General features: G+C 36.3%; 1 protein-coding gene across 1 annotated transcript in view; it reads left to right on the top strand.

The window, feature by feature from the left end:
- Window positions 1-24,192, top strand: part of DNAH5 (dynein axonemal heavy chain 5) — a 163,956-nt gene that overhangs the window by 121,144 nt on the left and 18,620 nt on the right. Inside the window, exons 55-66 of the mRNA XM_064506861.1 lie at window positions 506-773; window positions 3,519-3,750; window positions 5,364-5,478; window positions 5,741-5,917; window positions 9,185-9,388; window positions 10,933-11,112; window positions 12,006-12,143; window positions 12,620-12,755; window positions 14,231-14,547; window positions 15,943-16,098; window positions 16,586-16,768; window positions 23,021-23,264. Coding sequence (XP_064362931.1) covers window positions 506-773; window positions 3,519-3,750; window positions 5,364-5,478; window positions 5,741-5,917; window positions 9,185-9,388; window positions 10,933-11,112; window positions 12,006-12,143; window positions 12,620-12,755; window positions 14,231-14,547; window positions 15,943-16,098; window positions 16,586-16,768; window positions 23,021-23,264 — 2,350 coding nt within the window. The remainder of the gene's footprint in view (window positions 1-505; window positions 774-3,518; window positions 3,751-5,363; window positions 5,479-5,740; window positions 5,918-9,184; window positions 9,389-10,932; window positions 11,113-12,005; window positions 12,144-12,619; window positions 12,756-14,230; window positions 14,548-15,942; window positions 16,099-16,585; window positions 16,769-23,020; window positions 23,265-24,192) is intronic.

Raw genomic sequence — 24,192 nt, 5'->3', positions numbered from 1 at the left:
TGACAAACTACCAGGAACATGATAATAGCTTAAAAAAAGAAGTGTGAAATTTAGTGAATGTTATCTTAAGTTTGACAAAATTATCTGTTTGATCATTAATGAGATTTTAATCTATCAGTTTTTGTATGGTAAATTTGTGTCCAGAATGGATGGCTTTTATTATTTGTCTTTTTTTTTTTTTTTTTAATAATAAGGCTTGTGTTTCAGAGTCATTTCTACTAGTCGTTAGAATATTAAAAGAAGAGAATAATCTTGCTGTACATGGATGTTTTTCATGTGGGAGAGTGGATTGCCTATTTTTACAGCAAGTTAGATTTCAGTGTGATTAATGGAGTCACTCCAGTAAAAATTCAGGTTTAAAATAGTGGTGTGGGTCCTAATAACTTTAGCATCTGAAATGCATGCTCCTTCCTGAAATACTATGTATTAAATCAACCCTATGCTCTATACTCTATTTTAGATTGTCTCCTAAAGCATGAAAAAAAAATCCTCTTTTTTCTCAAAGGTCTCAAACTTATTTGCACGGGACGAAATAGATGAGATCACTAGTGACCTCATACCTGCCTTAAAAAAGGAACATCCACGTAGACCTCCAACCAATGAGGGTCTGTATGACTACTTCATGACCAGAGTCCATCAGAACCTTCATGTGGTACTTTGCTTTTCACCAGTAGGTGAAAAGTTCCGAAATAGGGCCTTGAAGTTCCCTGCTCTCATTTCTGGATGCACTATAGATTGGTTCAGCCTGTGGCCTAAGGATGCTCTAGTGGCAGGTAAGTGTAGGTTTTGTCTTGGCAGATACTTAATTCTGTGATCAACAGTCAGGAAGCCCAATCTTCTTGAGCTGCTTTAACTGATTCGAAGGCAAGCAAAGCTTTTGCCGACCCACTGGCAAAAGAAACTCAGTTCCAAAATCTGATATGAATGTTATCTTGCTTAAAGGTTGAGTACACTGTATCCCACTGTTACAATATCTGAAATGGAAGAAAGGCATCAAAAATAGTTTGAAGAAAAAGTCCTCTGATAGATGGCTTAAGCCATTGATAGAGAAGGGAAAATACCAGTAAAGAAAGTGACTATCATAACACCTGCAACAAGGTTAATGCAGCACTCCACAAGCCTTCTACCCATTTTCATATTTTACTTCATGTTGTTGCTTCACAAATATATGCCATGGCCACCAATCTGAATTAAATGGCAGATTTAAAATGTATGATGCAAGGTAAAAAGGAGCTTCTTAAGTTTTTCTTAACCTTAACCACGCGATAAACATTCAAAAAACAAAAAAGGTTTCTACTTCAAAAACCTACGTGAAAAATTCCTAATGAGAAAGCCTATGTTTTTTATTATAGTAAAAGATTGAAAGTGAATCTCTGCATTGAAATGTTTAAAAGTACTGCCCAAGTAGGTGCTGTTTAGGTATTACGTAGCCTGCGTAGGTAAGAAAATGTAAAAATAACACACTTATGAAGAACAAATGAAATGTTATTTGTATCCTGGTTTTCTGTAGAACATTATAGAATACTAATACAAATAAGCATATTCTAATTACCTTTAAAATGTTTCTCTCCTGTAGAAAGCTTTTGCAACGTAGTTTCCTCATCATCCAAGCTGCTAATTGCTGGAAATTCCTTAGTGACAGGTTTTGCAGAACTAGATAGTTGTTGCCTATTCCTGTAAATTCAACTCCTGGCACATTGAGGGCCTGAGCTGGCCAATTACTGCAGAACTCATCAAAGTACTTCTGAAGCAATTTTAAAAATAGTATATAGTTTAAAAGGGAGCTTAAAATTTAAGCATGTATCCCAAAGTCTTGCTCCAATCCAGAGAGCCTTCAGTATCACCAATAGACACTAGAAGACTTTATGACCCCCATCAAACTCTGTGGTGATGCCAGCTCTCCTCTTGGTCTTTGGAGCGCACAGGACCTCACTCTGCTTCCTTTTGGATACAGCGGAGAATATGATGGGAAGCGATGATTCTTGGGAAGATGTCCCAGAGTGTTGGTTTTTAGATTTGTCACATCCTTGGTTGACAAATGTCATGTCGTTAACCAGTTACCCTAAATCACACATAATTTAAGCCAGTTTAAAGTGAAATGCACCTGTAAGCATTTGTTCATAGCATCCACAACAGACATCACAGCTGCAGATGTTTATAAAAGATAGAGGTAAAGCAATAAAATAAAAATTATACATGACCAACCTGCACAAAAGTTAAATGCGAAGGTTCTTTAAGGAGAATCTCAGGATTTTGAACTTCCTGTATACCTTTTCTCCTTGTGTAGTATTTTAAAAAGCTAAGTCATTCTCCTCTTTTATTTCTAGACCAATTTAATCTTTCATCCTGAGCTGCCTTCTGTTTTCTCCTAATGTATGAAACAGTGGGCACCCTCTCAATTTCGCTAAAGAGTGCTTCCTTTTCATGGGTATATAAATGTGTATTATTTATACTAGATGCAGTCTCCTGCCCTTAACTGTTCAATCAACAACCCTTTCCTTCAACAAAATGTAAGACTCCCTCCACTTTCTTTATCATTGTTTGACAATTTCCGGTGAGGAGTATATCTTTAACTGGATGTTACATGCTATGCAAGTCTGTACATTATAAACATATAATTTACAAACATGTTTAGAATCCCAGCTAGTGAAAGGCTGAGGGCTAAAACAGCTGTGGATAATAAATTCTGGAAAAAGACCATGCTGCTGACTTTGTATATAGTGCTGTGTTAAAGATTAGCTGATCTAGTGCCTAACTGCCATACACATATAGTAGTAGGCTTAATTATCTTCCAGTCAGTCTCCCTAAACCAACTTGATCTTGTTTTGTGGTCAGTTGATCACAAGTGCTGGTGCCATGTAATGGGACCATGTGATAAGGCGTACAGAAGGAGGCTGAGATCACCCCTTTCCTTGGTAGCTTGTAGTTCAACAGATTCAGAGAGAAAAAGCAACTGTACACTTTGGAGGGGAAAGAGCACCAGATCCTTGGCTATATTTTGTACTGAGAAGTCTGGAAGAAGTAGTGTTAAGAATATGATGGTGCGGCATGAAGAAGGCTGACATAGTATCTTGTTCATGCAATGTGAAATGTGCATCTCCAATGTCACAGCTGTCAGTAAGCTGGTTGATAATTAGTATTTATGTTTTAAATTATTCTTACAGAAGACAGTGCATCTCTCTTGCAAGATGTATTTCAGATCACCAAGAACATTTGTATAAAGACTTTACTTCCATAGGTTTTCTCTGCTCTGCAACCATTGCCTGTTGTAATCAGTACCGTCCTTTAAAAGACGAAATACTGCATGGTGAAACCTTAAAAATAAAATGCTGTTTAAAGTTCAGCCACATACCAAGTCTTATATATATGAATAAGTGATACAGAGATCAATGGCTTTTATCAGATGAAGATTTGAATTAGTAAGAAATACTTCTTTGTGACATGATACATAGCCTTGTTTATATGCTAAGAGTTTTTCCTGAATATTTACATATATTTGTTTTCTTTTTTTCCTTAAGTATCTGAACATTTCCTGTCCTCATATGATATTGACTGCACTGCTGAGATAAAGAGGGAAATAGTGCAGTGTATGGGCTCATTCCAGGACGGAGTGGCAGAGAAGTGTTTGGATTACTTTCAGAGATATAGACGTTCCACACATGTGACTCCTAAATCCTACCTGTCCTTTATTCAGGGATATAAAATTACATACAAAGAAAAGCATGCAGAAGTTCAGATGTTAGCCAACAGGTAAAATGCTCAACTTACTACTATATTCCTATAGTTTTCTTCCTAAGTTAGCTATATACTCATATGCTTTATCTCAACACATGACTTGTCTCTTTGCACAGCAGCCATTTCCTTTGGAGTTTCCAAACGGGGATAAAATGCTGTGAGGGTATAATTTGATCAAAAATTAGGGTTGCTCTTGGCATGTATTTTAAAGAATATCTATTTTTGGAGGGGAAATATGGTGATGATATATGAAAGAGCAAGCTGGTGGAAAAAAAAGTGGATATACATTAGTCTCATCTATTTTTAATGGGCAGAAGAACACATCTACATGTTATGTCATAACATATTCACAATAACATTTAACTTACTGAGGAGCGACTTTTGTTTTCTTGCTAAACAGTTGTGTCCTGATATGAACATGCAAGTATTACCCTTGGCATTTTTGCCTTTGTGGTCATAGAGCCTAATTTAGGCTGCTGAACTTTTTACTTAAGGATTAATAAAGTGATTTTGATATGTACAGTCTCATTCTCAGATGTTTTGCTAAACTAATGAAGTCTGTTTTCAGATTTAACTTCCTGTCAGAATTACTTAAGTAGAATATAAAATTAGCCTTTAGGGTGTCTGTTGGTATCACTCTTAAGAAACTACTGTGTTGATTTTAGAAAAGTGGGATTCAGAACTGGAAGCCTTTACAAAAGACTCAGACTAGTTTATTTCACTTTGAAATATTCTCTGGCTTCAAAGCCAAATTGAATAAGAAACCTGTAGTTATGTTATGGATGAAGACTTGAAAAACAGGGAGGTTCGATCTAGTCTTCTGCCTTCTGACTCCTCAGATGTAGCTGATTAGTTCACGTATATCCATCTGTTTCATTTAACCTTAGTTGCATGGTTTGAACAGCTTTGGTAGATGTTACTCTTTGCCCGTTCTTCTGTATTTGTTTAGCTGTTCCAGTACTACGTAGCTTTGCAATAGCAGCTTCTTTGATTCTTCCTGTGCCTCCTGTGTGAAGCATATCTTTTTGTCTGTCTAAGTTCGTCTGAAGCATCTGTGCTGAGAATCTGACATTTCAATAGGCAGAAAAGACTGTTTTAAGCTGTTTTAACTGTGTTGACGCTGGATGACAAAAGCGTAATCTCAATGCTATTTTTCTGTGACTTAGTTGATCTTGAAGTTACTACTTCCATTTTATTAACCTTTTCAATATCCTCTTCAAACAACTAATAGTGATTTGAGATATATCGAAGGATTCTGGTGATCAGAAATGCTTTGTGCTGTATAGAACTCAGTCCTTTGAGTATCAGGTTGGAGCTCAACAGGGACAGTGACATATGTGGAACCAACATATATGACTTTTATGCAATAATAAAGACATTCTTTGAATTAGAAATGAGAAAAATTTCAAGCCACATGGTCCCTTTTAAGTAATTCTTTATTGTTCACTTCCCTGGTTCTGATGACAACAGCAGCTTGCATGAAAGCTTCTATGCAAGTTTTATTTTTGGTGTAAAACACCTTTTGGTAGTATATTCATCCTATTCATTCTATTAATGGAATAATCTGGAATGGTAAGTATAAAATACATAGGGAATTCCATGCTTTTTGCTTTGTATTTTAACTCTAGAATGAATACTGGACTGCAGAAATTGAAAGAGGCGTCTGAGTCAGTTGCTGCTCTAAGCAGAGAGCTGGAGGTAAAAGAAAAGGAACTTCAAGTTGCTAATGAAAAAGCTGACATGGTATGTACAGCCTTCAAAACATATTGCTCTCTAATTCTGTGCTTTTTATTTTTTATTTTACAAAGAGTAGTTGAATAAAATGAAGTTAAGTGTTGAAAAGAAGGATCTTGAAAATGTATAGTGGTGATGAAAGTCACTTTGCTCAAATATTCTGGTTTTGGAACTTGAATTCAACAAATGAAATTTTATAACAAAAATTAATACATTCTTCTAGCTAGATATTTTCTTTAATATTTGATGTGTGGGTTTTCCTATATTCTAGGTATTGAAAGAAGTTACTGTAAAAGCACAGGCTGCTGAGAAGGTGAAAGGTGAAGTTCAGAAAGTGAAAGACAAAGCCCAAGCTATTGTAGATAGCATCTCAATTGACAAAGCCATTGCTGAAGAAAAGTTGGAAGCTGCTAAGCCTGCTTTGGAAGAGGCAGAAGCAGCCTTACAGGTTAGTATTAAAACCTTGGGCCAACTATAACATTTTTTACTGATAAGAAGCTGGGCTTTGAAAACAAATATAAGATGGCAGGTACACCATCTAACTCATCAGTTGACAAAAGAAGTGTGCATATACATATATGTATTTCACTTTTTAGGTTCTGTTTTATTTTTCTTTTTTCTTCCTGAATACCAAACTCAAAATAAGCAATCAATTTTGCAGCAAAGAGAAAGCTTTACCTTTCATAGGAAACTGTGATATATATTGTGTGGCAAGTTGCTATTACACTGATAGCAGAATATTGCTACCGTTAGGAAACAGAGTGTGTGTGCAAGGAATGAAGAAGTAAGTGCCTTCCATATAAAAACATTGCATCCAAAACTAATCTCCTGCTTTGTTTTAAGCTTTCCCCAGTGAATTGCATTTTGACTGAGTTTGCTGATCTACCCTTTTCTGTCTTCTCCAGGAAAATTTCTTCTGGCTTCTGAGGTGTGGTATGACCCAAATTCACCATGAGACTTCATGTCTTTCAGGCTACTCTTTCTGTGAAGCTTTTAGAGTAGAGTGATACCACTCTGCTGATATCTTTACATGATGCATTGTTAGTAATGAAAAAAAGATTAATTTTTGTTGATCTTGCATTATATATTTTCATGTCTATTTGTCTGACTAAGAGATAATGTCTCACAAGGCATTTTGAGGGAGCACAGCTATAGTGGGAGCTGAAGCAAACCAAATACTGAAGGCAGGCAGGGAACTGACATGTCAAGAAACAGACAGGAATGAAGGAAAATCCTGAAGTAGTTATGGATAAACCTCAAAATTTGTAAGCTAGCATCTGAGAAATATCAACCTGTGAGATACCTTCCTATACTCTCAGAAATCAGAAAGCAAATTTTTTTTCATTCTAATGTACCTTTCTTTACAACTGTCCATGCTACTTCAAATGAGAAGCCCAGCTGCTGTTTTGCCTTGCAGGATTGCTACCTTATAAATGGACTAGTAACGGGAGTGCTCTTGAAACTGTTTTTTGAGTCTGTCATAGAATAAGACAGCCTACATGTTCACAGATGGCAATTATATTCCAAGAAAACCTTTCTAATGTGTCAAGACTATATTGCAATTGCAGAGTTAAAATTCAGAATCCCTTTACTGACCACTTTGCTTTGGTGGCATGGGCAGGGTAATAACTGAATCATATTTTGTCAGTGTAGCCTGCTGGAGGCAATCAATTGTTATGTAGATTTACTGGAAATATTTCCTTTCCACTTGAGAGACAGCCAACAGTGGCGATGGTTGAAGAATATTGTGACTTTTGTTAGAAATAGTTGTGGCCTTTGAAATCAAAGGCTTCAAAATCAAATATAAACAAGTTTTTGTGGACATTCTACATGTAGGACTTCACTTTGAGGGAGAAGTCCTTAACACTCTCTGACCACCTTGATTCTTGAAGGACAGAGCGAAGATACCTGAATGAGGGCTGATGACATGACAGCCAATGAGAATGGAATGAGAGCTAGTCTGGATTATACAATTCTGATATTTAGTTACAGGCGAGAGTCAAAGAAACCCCAGAGATGTGCCAGCATTCTGACAAGTGCATAAACAAACAATACTAGTTGACCAATGTCTTAGGTATGATAAGAGCACTGGTGTCCTGTCGCCTGTCCTACACCTTATTGCATTTTCTCCCCTGGTTTTGGCCAAAGATACCAAAACAAAACAATACTCCTCTTTTTGAATTTTTGGATTCTAATACACAAAAATCTGCCTAATACACAAAAAGCTGCAAAATCTTTTTTGTGAGACTTCACAATGGAGAAAGCTTGTTTGGCTTAGTCTTAAAATTCTTTTATTTGCTATAATGATTTTTTTACATATTCCTAAAAAAGAGAAGAAAACTGTCATAAAAGTGAGCTGATCGGTATAGATATCTATAGTCTCACAATTCCTTCATTTAGAAACTTATTTAAAAAAGTCATCTGTACAAGTCTATATAGGGCTGCATCTTTCATGAAATGAACTGCACAAATTATAGGCTGCAATCATTATGAATTTGTGAATTTCACACTAGGGATTCCTTTAATGGAATTCTGCTTGCAATGTAGACAAGTATCTATTTAAATATTTTGATCAATATAGAGGCCAATTCCCAGCTAAAAAATCCGTAGTTTGTTATTCCAGTCAATTTTTACATATTCTGGGACTGTCAATGCTATTTGACATGACTGGTAGAGAACAGTTTTAAAGTATTGTTTAACGTATATCAAGATTAAGTACTTTTTGTGTGAGTATGAATTGTCAAAGCCCAGTAAAACTTAGTTGCTGTTTCCCCTGCAATAATAATGATGTTTTAAATACATAAATAGAAGTAAAAAACCATGTTAAATGTAGCTGTTCTGCCAGAACTTGGATGGTGGTAAAAAGGGCCAGCTGAATTATGTAAATGTCATGAAGAAGCACTGGTTCAAGCTCTCATGGAGATAATCTGGAAAGCTCTGCTGAATTGTCAGGTGCCCATCAAACCGGACAAACAGCAAACTATTAAAAGGGGAAAAAAGGAGGGTGATCAGGTGACTACAGTCTTTTACAATCCCTTTCCTAAAGTATAGCCACAGGTGATTAAAATCTTCCTCTGTGAATTCTCAATGAGACAAGTGCTAGGCTAGATGCAAGTTGTCATATCTCTTGCAATAGCCTATTACTTATGGTTTGTCACTGTCATGTACCCAAGCTGAGCCAGCTACTTGCAAATGAGCAAAGCTTCTTTCCAGGTTGTATCTGTTCTAGGAGTGGGCCTATCCACTGGCAGTTATACTTTTTCAGTGATTTCTGCTCCTTATGTGGTTCAGTATGCACTACTGTTCAAGTTCCTGCTTCTCTAAGGACACACCTTCAATAGAGTATTCTGATGGTCCTTTTTGATTCATGGTGAACCCTACAGTTACAAGCTATTGTATTAGATTTGCACCCTTTGCACCTAGGTCATACTTAATAGGGCCTAGATTTTCATACGTCATTGCAATTTCTGTAATTTTCTCATAGGCCTGCTTCTACAACAGAAGTATTCTCAGGAAGGTGCAGATTGGTGTGTGTGTCAGTCATTCTCTCTGGTTCCTTTCGTTCACCTCCATTTACCAAATATCAACAGCATGTATTTTGCTTTCTAGACTGAGTCTCTGGTCACTATATTTGCATTTTTTAAAAAAAGGTTAAATTTCAGGGTATTTCTATTCAATCACAATAATTGCTCTATTCTTTGTTTGAACTGTATAGACAATAAAACCTGCAGATATTGCCACTGTCCGCACACTCGGTCGACCTCCTCACCTTATTATGCGTATCATGGATTGTGTGTTACTGCTCTTCCAAAGAAAAGTGAACAATGTGAAAACTGATCAGGAGAAAAGCTGTACCATCCCATCATGGCAAGAATCTTTGAAACTGATGACAGCAGGGAACTTCTTACAAAACCTACAGGTGCTTTGATAACCTTCCTTTCCATGTTTTTTTCAATTGAAGACAACTGGGGAAAATGTTCTCTCTGTTGTTCACAGGAGAACAAATGTGCATGGGAATTAGCTATACAATATACTTGAAATGATAAAGACTTGAAAATCAGTATGTCATAATGAAATAAACTTGAATCCATCAGGCAAAGTCAGGTCATAAATCAATTATAACTCATAGTAAGTAAGGTAATGAAATTACCTTTAGCGACAAATGATTCAAAGCTTTAAGCATTTGAATAGCTGTTACTTACCCATTTACTTAAAGCTTATTTAAAACATCTGTTTTCTGTTGCCTAATTTTTCTTTAACTTTCAGCATTGCACCTTGTGTAGTGACCTCCAAAAGAATGGGTGATGATTAGGATGTACAAAATCAGAATTTTTGAAATTTGGGATTTTCAGCTCCCTAGCATGTGCCTATAGAAATGGGAAGAGTAACTGGTGAATAAATGTGTGTTACTGCATAATTTGGTCTGTTAATCTTATGATTAATCTACTTGGAGAACAAATCATACCTTGTCTTGCATCACTAGATGTCGTTATCTCCGATTTCTGTATTTTGAGGAATATTGTCCTTATAATCCAAGGAATATGAACAACTTTTTAAATTTCTACTTCAGGTAAAGCTTTCCTCTTCACTAGTGGTAAACTCCTGCAATTATAATCACACTAAGAGTTTACTTAATTGGTCTCTGGAGCAGTGGGAAATCACAGGTGACACACTTGATCATCTCTGTACAGTTGGTAGTGCCATGAATACCATTTATGTAGTATTCATGTTGCATCTACTTATGAGAGGATTTTTAATTTACTGTAGGGCTTCAAATATTTATTTCTTGTGCATAAATAAACATATTTGTGCTCCAGGGAACAGCTATATATGAAGTTCATCAATGAAATAGTTTTATTGTACCTGTAAGTAATCCTTTTAAGAAAAATTAACTCATACAGATTATTTGGCAATGCAAAGAAATTTAAAGGAGAAATTTGAGGGCTTTTGGAGAAGAAAATGTAAGAGATGTCTGCAGAAAAGAGAGGGTCAAAACAAATTCTTAATACGGAAACAGATTCCACTAATGAGTTAGTGTAATTTGAGGAGAAACTACCTGACTGCCCCTTGAAAGCACTCTTTTCTGTGATGTATTTTTCTGAACCAGAGCTAAGCTTTCCCCTCGCCTTTCATTGACAATTATTCAGTAGTAAAGAAAATGGAATTATAAACATGGTCTTAGTAATATTTTGCACTGTGGTTTGGCTACGTAACTTTAATGGTTAATATATGACAGTGGGGGATCATAAAGGAGGGCAAATCAGTTTGTAAGAACACAGAAGATGGTAGAACAACTTTGGTGAGTTCTCAAAAATGTGCAAGACAGAGAACTTTATATCAGCTGTTGTTAAATAACATTTGTAATGTTGATAGTGTTCTGTGTACACCAAAATACTTATATATGTTTTACATATACTACCCGTATATTACATTCATTACGTATATTGCACATATTTTTTTTAGCAATTTCCAAAAGACACAATTAATGAAGAAGTGGTAGAGCTTTTGAGCCCTTATTTTGAGATGGCGGACTACAACATTGAGACAGCTCAGCGAGTATGTGGGAATGTTGCTGGCCTTTGCTCATGGACCAAAGCTATGGCTATATTTTTTTCCATCAACAAAGAAGTATTACCCTTAAAGGTAAATCTCTTAATCAGTGGGAGACACACAAACGCCTTTCTCTTCTCCCTCCATGTGTGCGCTTGAGGATTTGATGGGATGGAAACATCAGCTGCTTTATTCCAGTTGGTGCATGCCTCTGTAGGAATTATCCTGAAAATCATAACTCTACATTGTGATATACTTGAAATATGCTGCCAGTTGTAAATTGTCAAAATCATTAAAGGGATTATGCAGTTTTAAGCCTCTGGGCCCCTTCTGAATGGGGTTGAAGCAGCAGCAGTAATTTAATTTACTGTTGCAACTGCTTTACCCTGATTAAATAAGAAAACAGTCAAGATTTGTTCCTTCTAACATTCATGGTCTGAGTTCATAAGCGGAGCATACTGAAACTCTGTCAGTGTTATTTAGAGAATAACAGGCCTAAATAGTCATTGAAAGGTAAGAATGGAAGTCAAGAAGAACATGGTCAAGCATGATTTTAGCATCAAATAGCTTTGTATTTATAAAGTAGATGACCTAGAGTGAAACAAGATTTGTGGGTAGAGGTAGTGTCTTTAATAGACAAAGCAATATTATTTGGAGAAAATAAACAGGCTTTTAGTGAAACCAGTCTTTCTGCAGGCCAGATCAGACTACTTTTATGTAAGATTTGGAGAAGGACTGTTTTTCCCAGAATTTTTTCTCATTTTTTTTCCTAAGTGATTTTAGACCAACTAATTAACTGCTGATACCTGCAGAACGAAGTTAGTCTGTTGTGAAATTGAAATAAAAGGTTTTAATGAATGATGAAAATCCTACTGAGCAGGTTGATTTTCAAATGTAGTGCAGTGAAACTCTATCTGAGATACTTTCTAGCAAATACTTTGAGATGTCATACGTGTGAATGCACTTTGTATTTGTATGCTTCACAGGCTAATTTGGCAATCCAGGAGAATCGCCTAACCACTGCTATGCTAGATCTGCAGAAAGCTCAAGCAGAACTAGGTGCCAAGCAAGAAGAATTAGATGTTGTGCAGGCAGAGTATGAAAAAGCCATGAGGGAAAAGCAGGTGAACTTCTCTTAATGGAAGAGATTATTCAAATACTCCCTCTCTGGATTTGACCCCTCCCCCTTCTCCCCACCCCCAAATATTTTATTTGTGTTAATTTTTTTAGTGCCTACTACTGTAACATCAAGTTTCATTAATGTATGTTATCAGTATACAAAGTATTTGAAATTCCGGGCAGAATTTCCCAGAGTTAAAGGTACCAGGTATTTCACATGCCCTGCAACATGTATGCCAACATGAAAGCTACAGGCAAAAACATTAAAAAGCTGAACTGCTTTTAGGAGAGATGTTGATAGTTTGTCCTGATCATCCTTCCTCCTTCCCTCCTTACCTCTCTCCGTGTACTACAGTAAAGTAAGTGTTTGAAAATATATTTTTGAGCTGTTGTTCAACTACTGGTTTCATTGGGTGCAGAGGTTGTTCTGCCCTCTCATATACATTATTGTAACCATATTTCTTGGTATGGTCGTATGTAGACTTTGCTTGAAGATGCTGAACGTTGCCGGCATAAAATGCAAACTGCCTCCAGTCTTATAAGTGGTCTGGCAGATGAAAAAGAGAGATGGACAGAACAGAGTAAAGAATTTGCTGTGCAAACCAAGAGGCTAGTGGGTAGGTATTTTATCTACACCTTTGAATCTTGATGCAAGTTGGTCACTTGAACTGTAATCAGTAGTGAAAAGGAAAACATTTTATGTGAATTTTGAACTTTGTTATCTTTATAGCTCAGCTTCTCTATTGCTAAAATGACGATAATTGTTGATAATTCTCTTGCTAAAACAAAGGGGTAAAAAAAGCAGTACAAGCCTGAAGTTTATATTGTAAAAAATTGTAACACAGTAACACTGTATATACTGTGCATAGATGTTACTTGACATGTATAAAATTCTGTGTATGTTTGGGATGCTGATGTTTGAACTGGACTGAAATTTGTAGGCGGTGGTCAAAAAAGGGTGGTATGTTAGCAAGTGACAGTAAAATGTCTATAACTGAGAATGCACTTATATGTAGAGAAGGCAAATATGGATATTCAGGTAGTGATATGTATCTGTAGAAGTCAATAATTTTCAATGCAGTTACTAATGTTCATAAAATTTTTGTTTCCTAAAAGTATGCTTTGATTTTATAAATAAATGCTTGGAAACTAAGTACTTTGTAATAAAGGATTTATTGATTAACTTTATAAATTAAATGAAATTTATCTTTTCCTTAACTGTGACCTGAAATAACTCTCTGATGTTTGCCTTGAAATGCTGTAAGAAGCAGATAGTCACAGTTACATTCTATTCGCTGGCATAATATATATATATTAATAACTTACTAAAACTACAAAGTACCTTCTCCACATGCTCATCATGGCTTTTTTAGCTATCTTGAAAAAGTATCAAAAATATTAGTACGAAGTATGAGAGTACAGCAGTCTTCTCCAGATCGGAATCCTGCATTCTTACTTCTGAGTTATAAAAGGTAATTATGGTATCATGAGACTTAGGGAGGGGACTTTTCAAGCTGACCAGAAAATTTGAACTTTTGTAGCACTTGCTTTCTTCAGAATAATGTCTGTTACAACTTTTTATTGTTAGCAGCAATAATTGTAATTGATTTGTCTGTAATGAGCACTCCTAAATCAAGGCTTATTTATTTATTAATTTTTTTATTCAAAATTATTGCTTTAGCCTGCTGTCATGATTGTGCAATGAAATGTTGAAATATTAGAATTGAATGTTTGTAAGTATGTTTTTGCTGCCATGTCCTGACTCTGCAGGGTCTGATGTTTGGAGACAGGCATTGTGTTACATGTACTGTATTATCTTTTTGTTCTTGTGCTTCTGAGAGTTGCACTGTAAGGAAAAAGTAAGCATGGCAACTACTGAAATGTAGCATTGCTTTAGATTTTGGGTTTTTTTTTAGATTTTTGGTTTAAGTATTGTTTTTAGAGCCTTGGGGAAAAGATTTGTGGTGTTTAGGGGACAAAGCACTTTCTCCAGTTATCATCCAAGCAGTATAATAGCTGGAGAAGGAAGCATCTCTTTCACAAACAGAATTTTAAAAGTTATAATGTTTTGTTTGCCATTTTCTTTTTTAAGGTGATGTACTGTTGGCTACTGCTTTTCTCTCCTATTCTGGTCCTTTTAACCAAGAGTTCCGCAATCTACTGTTAAATGACTGGCAAAAGGAAATGAAAACTCGGAAAATCCCCTGCGGAAACAACCTGAACCTCATAGAGATGTTGGCTGATGCTCCAACTATCAGTGAGTGGAACCTCCAAGGATTACCAAATGACGACTTATCCATACAGAATGGAATCATTGTCACTAAAGCATCTCGTTATCCATTATTGATTGATCCACAGGCACAGGGTAAAATTTGGATTAAAAATAAGGAAGGCAGAAATGAACTTCAGGTAATAAAAATGTTGGTACTTTCATAATCCGTAGAAACTCTTAGCTGGGAAAGCACTTGCCAAATCTGTGATTCAGGTTATACTCAGTAAATGCAAGTTGTTTTGTACAATGTAATCTGGGCACAAAGGACATCTCAGTTGTATCTTGGTAGATTTAAGATTCAGATAGCTATGAAAATGTACCTTTGAAGCTTATTAATACCAGTTGCTCACTTTGTTTAATGAAATTATTTTAATGAAACACAAACTACTGGAAAATATTTTCTCTTAGGCTGGATGGGTAATGTCTGATAAGGGCTGAAACATATTTGCTGAATGCTTTCACTATTAGAAAAATATAAATAAGTGAAAGGTATCTGAATTGGTACAAGTCTTTTCATATAATATATAAAAATGAGGATAAATGGCATGATATTGTTATATTCTCTTAGTCAGAGATTCCTAATAATTTGTATTGTCTTAGCATGAATGTCAGGTGCTAAATATTCTGCAAATGTACAATGAAGACAATAATTGCCCCAAAATGTAGTTTGAGACAAGGCACATCAGATCAACATAAACAAGGAAAAATGAGAGGAATAAAGTTCTTGCTGGCTACATTTATAATTACACCAGTGACACAGCTTTTTGAAAAGGTTTTCCAGAAAAAGATAGAGAGGAGTTTGAAGGATGATAATAGAGTCCATTTGACGGTGTTAATAGGAAACTCCTGTCATATTCATGTTGATTGGTATCTCAAGGCAGAACACTTGTAACAATTGCCTAGACACTCATGTTAAAAAATGATTAGTCTTGAACTGTGGAGTTACAAACAAACTAAGCTGTACGTGCTTTGTGTACAAGCTGAAAATTAAGCACATGCCGAAAATTAATCACAGTTTTACTGAGGACTACTTTTAAAGCAAAGACTAATGGTTTGTTCATTATAAAACTTTAATTTTCAAAAAAAAGATCCTTAATCTTGGAACTGGCCCTGCTGCAATTTGACTTCAGGGAACTTATCCAGATAAAAATATAAATATAATTTTTGTTTTAGATAAAATTAGATAAATTCAGATAAAATTAGAGACTGAGGGTGATGGAATGTGCCCTTTAACTTCTGGTCTAGTTGCACTCAGAGGATTTCAAAACCTTAAATGCTCAGTGTTGGTTTACTTCTACTCTTGTACTAGAAGAATATAAATTTTCATTCAAGAAGATCTAAGAATATGGTAAACTCATGCTAATCTTATGGTCACAATTTTTGCCTTAATGCTAGTCTAATAATAGGATTGTCATTCTTATTAGTAATTTATTTGAATAAAATGAAATAATCCATAGAGCCAAAAAAAAAAAAAACCCAAAACTTGGTAACTGAGCAGAGCATACTGTATAGGTCCATGATTGTATTTTTAGGTCACTGCTTTGAATCACAAGTATTTTAGACATCATTTAGAAGACAGCCTTTCTTTGGGAAGACCTCTTTTGATAGCAGATGTTGGAGAAGAGCTTGACCCAGCACTAGATAATATTTTGGAAAGAAACTTCATTAAAGCAGGTTCCACCAACAAGGTAAAAAAAAAAAAAAAAAAAAAAAAAAGGCAACAACCCTAAGCACCCCCTTTCCAGCTGCCCAAACAAAATTAAGCCTACTAAGTATATATCTCCAAAAGGTTGAGTTGAAATCATATTTAAATTTGAATAACGCTAATACCAAAAAATGGGTAGAGTTTAAGTTTGGGCTCACAGCTAGTTAATATATTAAACCTGTAGTGTTCCTTATCCCTTTTCTTATGTTACAGTCCATTTGCTTTTGTGTAGTGTACTGTGTTTAGGAGAAATGATGATGAAAATTAACCAGAGTTGAAAGAATCTGTTCATGAGTCATCTGAAGAATTTCATGGATATTGTCAATAAATTCTTCACAGAAGACTTGCAATTTTAAGCTGGATCTTTATGCCTTGAATAAAAAAATGTAACCTTTGTTTCTACATGTAGTACCTGAAAGAGCACACTGGTGCTTGATGCCTCAACACTTCTTTTTAATACTTTTCTTAAGGTGAAAGTTGGTGATAAAGAAATAGATGTTATGAATGGCTTCAAACTTTATATTACCACAAAACTGCCAAATCCACGTTACTCCCCTGAAATTAGTGCTCGGACCTCCATCATTGACTTCACTGTAACCATGAAAGGTCTTGAAAATCAGCTCTTAGGCAGAGTCATTCTCACAGAGAAACAGGTAAAAAAAGTAAATTTATCTTCCTCCTGGCTATAATATATATCTTACATCTATCTGGTGAAGATTTAACTTTCATTTTAATTTATTACTTTCTTTCCACATTGCAGGGTAACTTTCTGGCTCTCTCTATTTTGATTGTTGTTTGTATAACCTATTTAGAATGTTTTGAAAGCTGTCACAGGAGAGAACTGACTCATTCCAGCAGAAGTTCCTTATTTGTCTTAATATATTGTTTTAACTATACTGTCTTCACCTTATTCCTCCTGCCTCATTGAGGTGTAACCTCATGAGAAGGGTCTATGCAAAGGAAAACGGACTGCAGTATAAGACTGATGTTCTTCTATCCAGACACCATGGAGCTCATAGCAGCATAAGCTACAGCAAAGGACTTAGTTACTTCCTTGCTGCAAGGGGAAATGGGCTGACTAGTTGTTCTGATATTGCAGATGTATTAGTTGAGCAAGTCCAAGTTTAGGGGGCACCTCTAATAAACGTATCACCGAAAGTTCAGAAGGAGGCTGGTTGATATCTTTTGAACTACTGGACGTCCTAATTCCTGTAGCTATGAGGTCAGCCAATGTTGAAGTCTCTTTTATGTGGCCAAATGGGACACTATGTACCTACGACTCTTGTGTATTTGCTATGATTTTGGCAACAGTTACAGTTTACCTTCACTGGGGAGGAATGTGTTTGTCCCCTTGTTGTTACAAGTGCGAAGTCCTTTTTTTTTCTTTCTTTCTTTTATTTTTTTTAAAGTGAAATTAATGGGCTCAGTCATCTTGTTAATGTCGAGTGGTTGCATTTCATCCTTGATCAGTCCATGGAGCTCATGAGAGAAATCAGGCTCCTCATTCTATGAAGGCTTATGTTCTGCTGGACAGCTCCGTTGCACCATCAGCTTCAGTTCAACCATCAATCATCACTGTGTGATGGAATTATCACTGTCTGTCTGAGACACAGTGATGTATATATTCACAAAGCCTCCTGCCAGACCCTACCTCTGGGTCCTGTAATCAGTATATTCCTAAGAATGACAGTCATTTTATCAGCAAATTCCTCAAGTCATCACAGTTTCCTTTTGCTTGCTCAGTCCTTCTGTCAGTAAAAGTAATCATTGTAAATGGACTGGAGAGCCCATTCCAGCAGTCAGCTACACCTTCTCTGAAGGAAAAGTATCTAGGTTCTGACAGAGTGGTTGGGAGTCATTGATCCTTCTCAGACCAGCTTCTCTTTCTGTTTCTGAAGGGGCTAGTGTAAGTGTTCTCATTGCTTCTGTACGTTCTTGTCAAAGTGAAGAAAGATAATTATAGCTTAGCTGTTGCACTTCTAGTTAAATATCTGTCTGCTTGCAACCCAAGGACTCTGCCTCTCCTGTCAGGTCTGTTATGCTACAGCTGAGGTTTGGTGTGTTTGTTTTCCCCGTGCTGTTCTCATGGTGCTCCATTTCACAGCCTGAATAGTGAATACTTTGATATATTCTGTTCATTCTTCTCCAACCCAGCTGAGCAAGCATGGTAGAAGGCCAGCATGGTTGAACATGAAGCTTCTGACTGAGCTCAGACATGCAAAGGAAATAAATACACAGAAGGTAAAATCCAGGGACAGGCTACTTGGAAGGAATAAAAAGACATTGCACATGCATGCAGGAGTGGAGTAAGGAGAGTCAAAGCTCAGCTGGAGTTGAAGTTAGCAAGGGAGGTGAAGGGCAAAAAGAAATGTTTCTGTAAGCACATCAGCAGCAAAAGAAAGGCTAAGAAGAGTTTGGCCCCATTACTCAATGGAGTAGGGCACAAAGGATGTGGAAAAAGCTGAAGAGCTCAATGCCTTTTTTGCCTCAGCTTTCACTGATAGGATTTGCTGTCAGGCCTCCTAGGTCCCTGAGTCTACTATCAGAGTCTGTGGGAGTCAAGCAGTACCCACAGTAAAGGGAGATAGATTTACAGATCACTTATGCTGATTAGACATACACAAGTCCGTGGGACCAGATGGGGTGCTTCTGAGGGTGTTGAAAGAGCTGGCTGATGTCATTGCGAGGCTGCTGTTTATCATCTTTGAAAGGTCATGGCAGCTAGGGGAAGTTCTTAATAACAGGAGAAAGGCAAATGTTGCACCTATCTTCAAGAAGAGCAAAAAGGAAGATCCTGATAACTATACACTGGTCAGCCTCACCTCAGTCCCCTGGGGAGATTATGGAGCAAATCCTTTTAGAAGCCATTTCTAAACAGATGAAGCACAAGAAGGAGCAGCCAGGATGGATTGCTTTCCATGATGAGATGACTGGCACTGTGGACAAGAGGAGGATGAGTGGATGTTGTTCATCTTGACTTTAGCAAGGCATCTTACATGGTCTTCATAGTATCCTTACAGTCAAATTGGTGAGATATGCACTGGGTAAATGGCCAGTAAGGTGGGTGGAGAATTGGCTGGATTGCCAGGCTCAGATAGTTGTGATCATGGGTGCAAAGTCCAGCTGTTGGTCAGTAATTAGTGGCAATCCTTAGAAATCTGTCCTGGACCAATACTGTTTAATGTCTTCATTAACAACCTGGATGATGGGTTGCAGTGCACTCTCAGTGGGTTTGCAGATAAAGTCAAACTGGGGGGAGAAACAGTATGCTGGAGAGTAAGGCAGCATTCAGAGGAACTCGGACAGGCTGGAGAAATGGACTGACAGGAACCTCAAGAAGTTCAGCAAAAGCAAATACTAATTCTTGCATCTGGTATGGAATAATCCCATGCAACAGCACACTGTCTAGGAAGCAACTCTGCAGAAAAGGATATTGGAGTCCTGGTGGACGTGAAGTTGAACATGATTCAGCAGTGTGCCCTTGCAGTAAATAAAGCCAGCCACAAACTAGGCTGTATTAGTAAAAGTGTAGCCTTCCTCTCTACTCAGTAGCAAGACTTCATCTTGAGTTCTGTGTCTGATTCTGGGCTCTGCATTGTCAAAAAAGATTTTCACATGTTGGAGCAAGTCCCTTGGAGACCCACCAAGGTGTGCATGGGGCTTGAGGATGTGACACAGGAGAACTGGGTTTGTTCAGCTTGAAGAAGAGAAAGTTAAGGGGAGTCCTTAGGGGATGCCTACAACTACCTGACTAGAGGATGCAGAGAAGATGCGCTAGTCTTCTCAGAGGCCCAAAGAGATAGGATGAGAGGCAATGGACACAAGTAGGAACATGGGAAATTCTGATTAGATATTAGGAAATTTTTTTCAAGTTCAGAACATCACTGGACATAGCCTTGAGCAACTGATGTATTTAGACCTGCTCTGAGCAGGGTATTGAACTACATGACCTCTAGAGGTTCCTTCCAATCTAAATTATTCTATGATTCTTTATCTTTGCCAATAAATAGAAAATATCTAATGAGTGGATATGCTTTGCTCCCTGGACCGGCTTCCTGTGTGGTGTACTCACTCCTGCTTTGATTCTCACCATCTTGGGATAGTTCTTCAAGACAAATAACAAGTTGACCTCTTGGTAGGCAGGGGGACTTTCATAGAACATATTTACCACTTTTCAGTGTGATTGACCTCTGTTTTTGCATTCTGTGGTTTGTATGTTCCTGAAAGGGTCAGCTTGGTCATATCCCACTGTGCAAAAACTAGTTTTCATATGATAGGTAATTATGCATTTTGGGGACTTTTGGGATCTCTCTCTTGAACTTGTGGATTCTTGCTACTTTCTTGTAGCCTATCTGAATGCAGACACTGGTTTAATGATATGACTGTTTTGACACATTTGCTGTTACATATTTTGACAAAGCTCTTTCTTATTTAGTGTTGTAGGAATAGATATGGTTGGTTGTGGAGTTGTAACCAAAAGATATTTGTGGCTTTTGGAATTTTCATATTCATATTTCCAAATTTGTGTTAGAAAAGGTCCCCAGTTTTGTAAGAATCGTGGATGATGCAAATTCTTACACTTGTGCATCATTTTGTAACAGGACTATCTAAGCTATTTAGCAGCTTTTATATCTTACTAATATTTACAAGATCTAGCAGTGTTTGGTACAGCCTATAAAAGGACATTAACTTCTGAAAGCAATTCCATAGAGTTGGATTTGAAATTGCCTCCTCGGTGCACATTCCTTGTATGTATGTATGTAGCAGCTTGTCTTACTTTCTTGTATCATTGATGTTGTAGCTGGAAGTTACTGAAGATGTGCAGAAACTTTCACATGTATATCAAAAGTGGAGTTTCTCTCTGATCTGCATTCAGTATTTTAAAAGCTTTATATATATGTATATATATATATATTCATATATATATCTCTCCACTTAAAAATCTAAGGTTACTTCACTTGCTTTAGTTTGGTTATTCTGTTTCAGGCTTGTTTCTCAGGCTCTGTTTCAGGCTTGTGAGGAAAGCTTAGCTTTCTCTTGTTTAAATATGTTGTACTCTAAAATATGTTTAACCTTTTAAATTGAACTCAGCAAAACATGAAATTTAACTTAGCTCAGACTGATTTTTCAATATGATAATTATTCTATTTAATTGACTGCTAACATCCTTATAATGCTACACTTTAAAAAATTGTTTCTGCTTCATCAAACCTGAATAATGTTTCCTTTTCTTTGTAATTGCTACCTGCTTCTTTTCCTTTAGCTCCATTAGATGTCAGTTGATTAAAATGGAGTTACCTGTAGTTTTCTTGCCTTTTTGCATCAGTTCTTCCAAGAATATTTTGAATCTGTGTGTACATCTTCTAAGTTATGTGATATTTACACTATTCTATGACAACAATCCTGATATTTATATATGTTTTATATAAATAACATATATATTATATTACATATAAAATATATAAATATATATTTTTATATATTCATTTTTATATATATATTATATATATATAATTTTTTACCTGATGATGTGTTTTAATATAGCTTTTGTATAGTCACAAGAAAAGAACATAAATCTGGTAATGAGATGAAGATGATTGTTTATAATTTCCTTCTTAAGACAAAAGGACTTTGTTTGCAGGAACTAAATGCTTGAAATATTTGGGAATGTTAGCAGAATATGTGAATGTTACCATTTCTCTGGGAGAAGTAGCAGCCCGTTGCTAAAGCTGAATATCAAGAAGCCTGAATGAAGTGCTCAGGTAGACTTGGCAAAGGTGGAGTGAACGCACTGCTTTCAGCTTTGGAGAGACCTTATTAAAACTGTTCACCAGACCTCTGTAAGCTGTGGAGTACTTCTGTAGACACAGCTAGTATCTCTACTATCTGGATCACTTAGTATTGATAATCAGGCGAAAATTCATATTATCCTTATCCTGTGAAAGACTACTAACCCTCCCTCTCCTTTTTTCCATCCTTTTTACCTCATTGTATTGAAAAATTGCACATTGTTTTAATGGAATATTTATTTCTGAATGACACATTCGTAATAAGTTTTTTTTTAATTATAAAAGTAGTAGAAGTAGGAACTGAAGAAGGTATTATGTTCTCTGAAGAAAGTATTTTTCTAGATGTTTTAAATAGTTGTTCTTATTGTGTTTATGTAAAGCTGGTACTCAACTTTTATCCATCTTTTAGATGTTACCACTGGAAAACAAAATAGGTGTTTACAACTGCCACACAGCTTGTATTACTATGAAAATAGTCAACTAAATACTTCCAGTGAAACAACTAAATTTGAGTGTTACATGCTTTCTTTTATTAAGCAGCAAAGCTTAACTGAAGTTATTCCTGTTTGATGGAGGAGTATTTTAAATGACCTTCTTGAAAGGTTGGATGCTTGATTGGTTGACTAGGGATGCTTGCTGTTACTCAGACTGTATTTTTAATAGGGCACGTTGTTTGTACTGTCACTTTTGAAACTGATACTGTGATATTGTGATTGGAAAACAGTGCAGAAATGAAGATAATACTAGATGGAATGAAATAAAAATATATCCCTGGAAGGATGGTTGCAGAAACAAGAAACAGAGAGAGAAGAAAAATACTTATTATTCTGAACTTCTAGTTCTATTGGGTCATGACACCATTACAGTCCACAGAATTTGTTGAAATTTTTTCTTAATACATGCTTATATAGCATGCTTAGAAACCTTGTAATAAAGCTACTGTCAGAAATACCATTGTGAAGCTGGAATTCTTCCCCCAGATTAGTGCAGTTACTCTTGACCTACAGTGCTTCAGTAGGATCAGTACTTTTAAAATTAAATATCTTTCGTTATTCAAGTTGTGTTTTGCTTTTGATTGCTTGCATGTTTTTCAAACGTTACCATGTATTGCAACAGGAACTAGAAAAAGAAAGAACAGATCTTATGGAAGATGTGACTGTGAACAAAAGGAGGATGAAAGAGCTAGAAGATAACCTTTTGTTGCGACTTACAAGCACTAAGGGTTCTCTGGCAGAAGATGAGAGTCTAATAATTGTATTGAGTAACACTAAGAAGACTGCTGAAGAGGTAACACAGAAGCTGAAAATCTCTGCTGAAACTGAAGTACAGATCAACTCCGCCCGTGAAGAGTACAGACCTGGTGAGTGCAATTGTAGGTGGTGATGAAAGACTAATGACTGGAGCATGTGGTTAAAAAAGCAACACCTAGAGCAAGAGAAATGACAGGATGAAAGCAGGAAGACCATAATGGCTGGGAGGGAGCTGTGTTTTCCAGTAAATAAAGTGGGTCTAGGAAATGGCATATTGAGCTGTGGTGGAGAAAATAGTCAGTATTATGCTTCATGTGAGATTTATAAAATGGAGTGATCTATTCTGTCCCAAGACACTGCTCTATATATGAGGGTACCAGTCCATCAAGTCTATTGGAGAAGAAACTTGGGAAAACTTGGTCATTCTTTCTCAGTGACTTTCTCAGACACTTTTTTTATGGACTGGCAATGAGACCAGTCTTTAGGGTGAAACCCGTTTTTTGCATTATATCTGAAGACACACTTAGTTTAACATGGTGACATTACTTTAGGGGACTGTATAATGGTAAATGCTTTGCATCTGTTTTGATGAATACTTTGTGTTTCCTGCCATTGATCCTTATGTTGTAGTCAATAAATTTCATCAGTGTTTTTTTCTAACTGAGAAGTGAAAAAGTGAAAAAATGGGGAGAAAAGTGCTTTCTAGGATTAAAAATTATACTTGCTTTTTTGGAAATGTGTAAAATGGTACATTTAAGATACCAAAAATCACTGTAGATTTTGTAAAACTGTTACATTTAAAAACAATAGATTGGCTGCTGAAAGTGCGAAAGTCAAATCAGTGCTGGCTATGTTTAATCAATATAGTCCATTTGGCTTTTATATGACTCCTGTAAAAGTCTGCATGAGAAATTTGTTTGGATCTCAAAGAGCACTTCAACAGATTTTTTTATATGTATCACTGATGACTTGCGTATTCCAATACAGCATCTTGTTGCTCTCCAAAGATGATCATATTTGCAAACTGGATTTTATATA

The sequence above is a fragment of the Dromaius novaehollandiae genome, chromosome 2 (assembly GCF_036370855.1).
Source record: "Dromaius novaehollandiae isolate bDroNov1 chromosome 2, bDroNov1.hap1, whole genome shotgun sequence".
In the NCBI taxonomy this organism is placed as follows: domain Eukaryota; kingdom Metazoa; phylum Chordata; class Aves; order Casuariiformes; family Dromaiidae; genus Dromaius; species Dromaius novaehollandiae.
The sequence above is the reverse complement of the archived record's forward strand: the minus strand, read 5'-3'. Positions and strand labels throughout refer to the sequence as shown.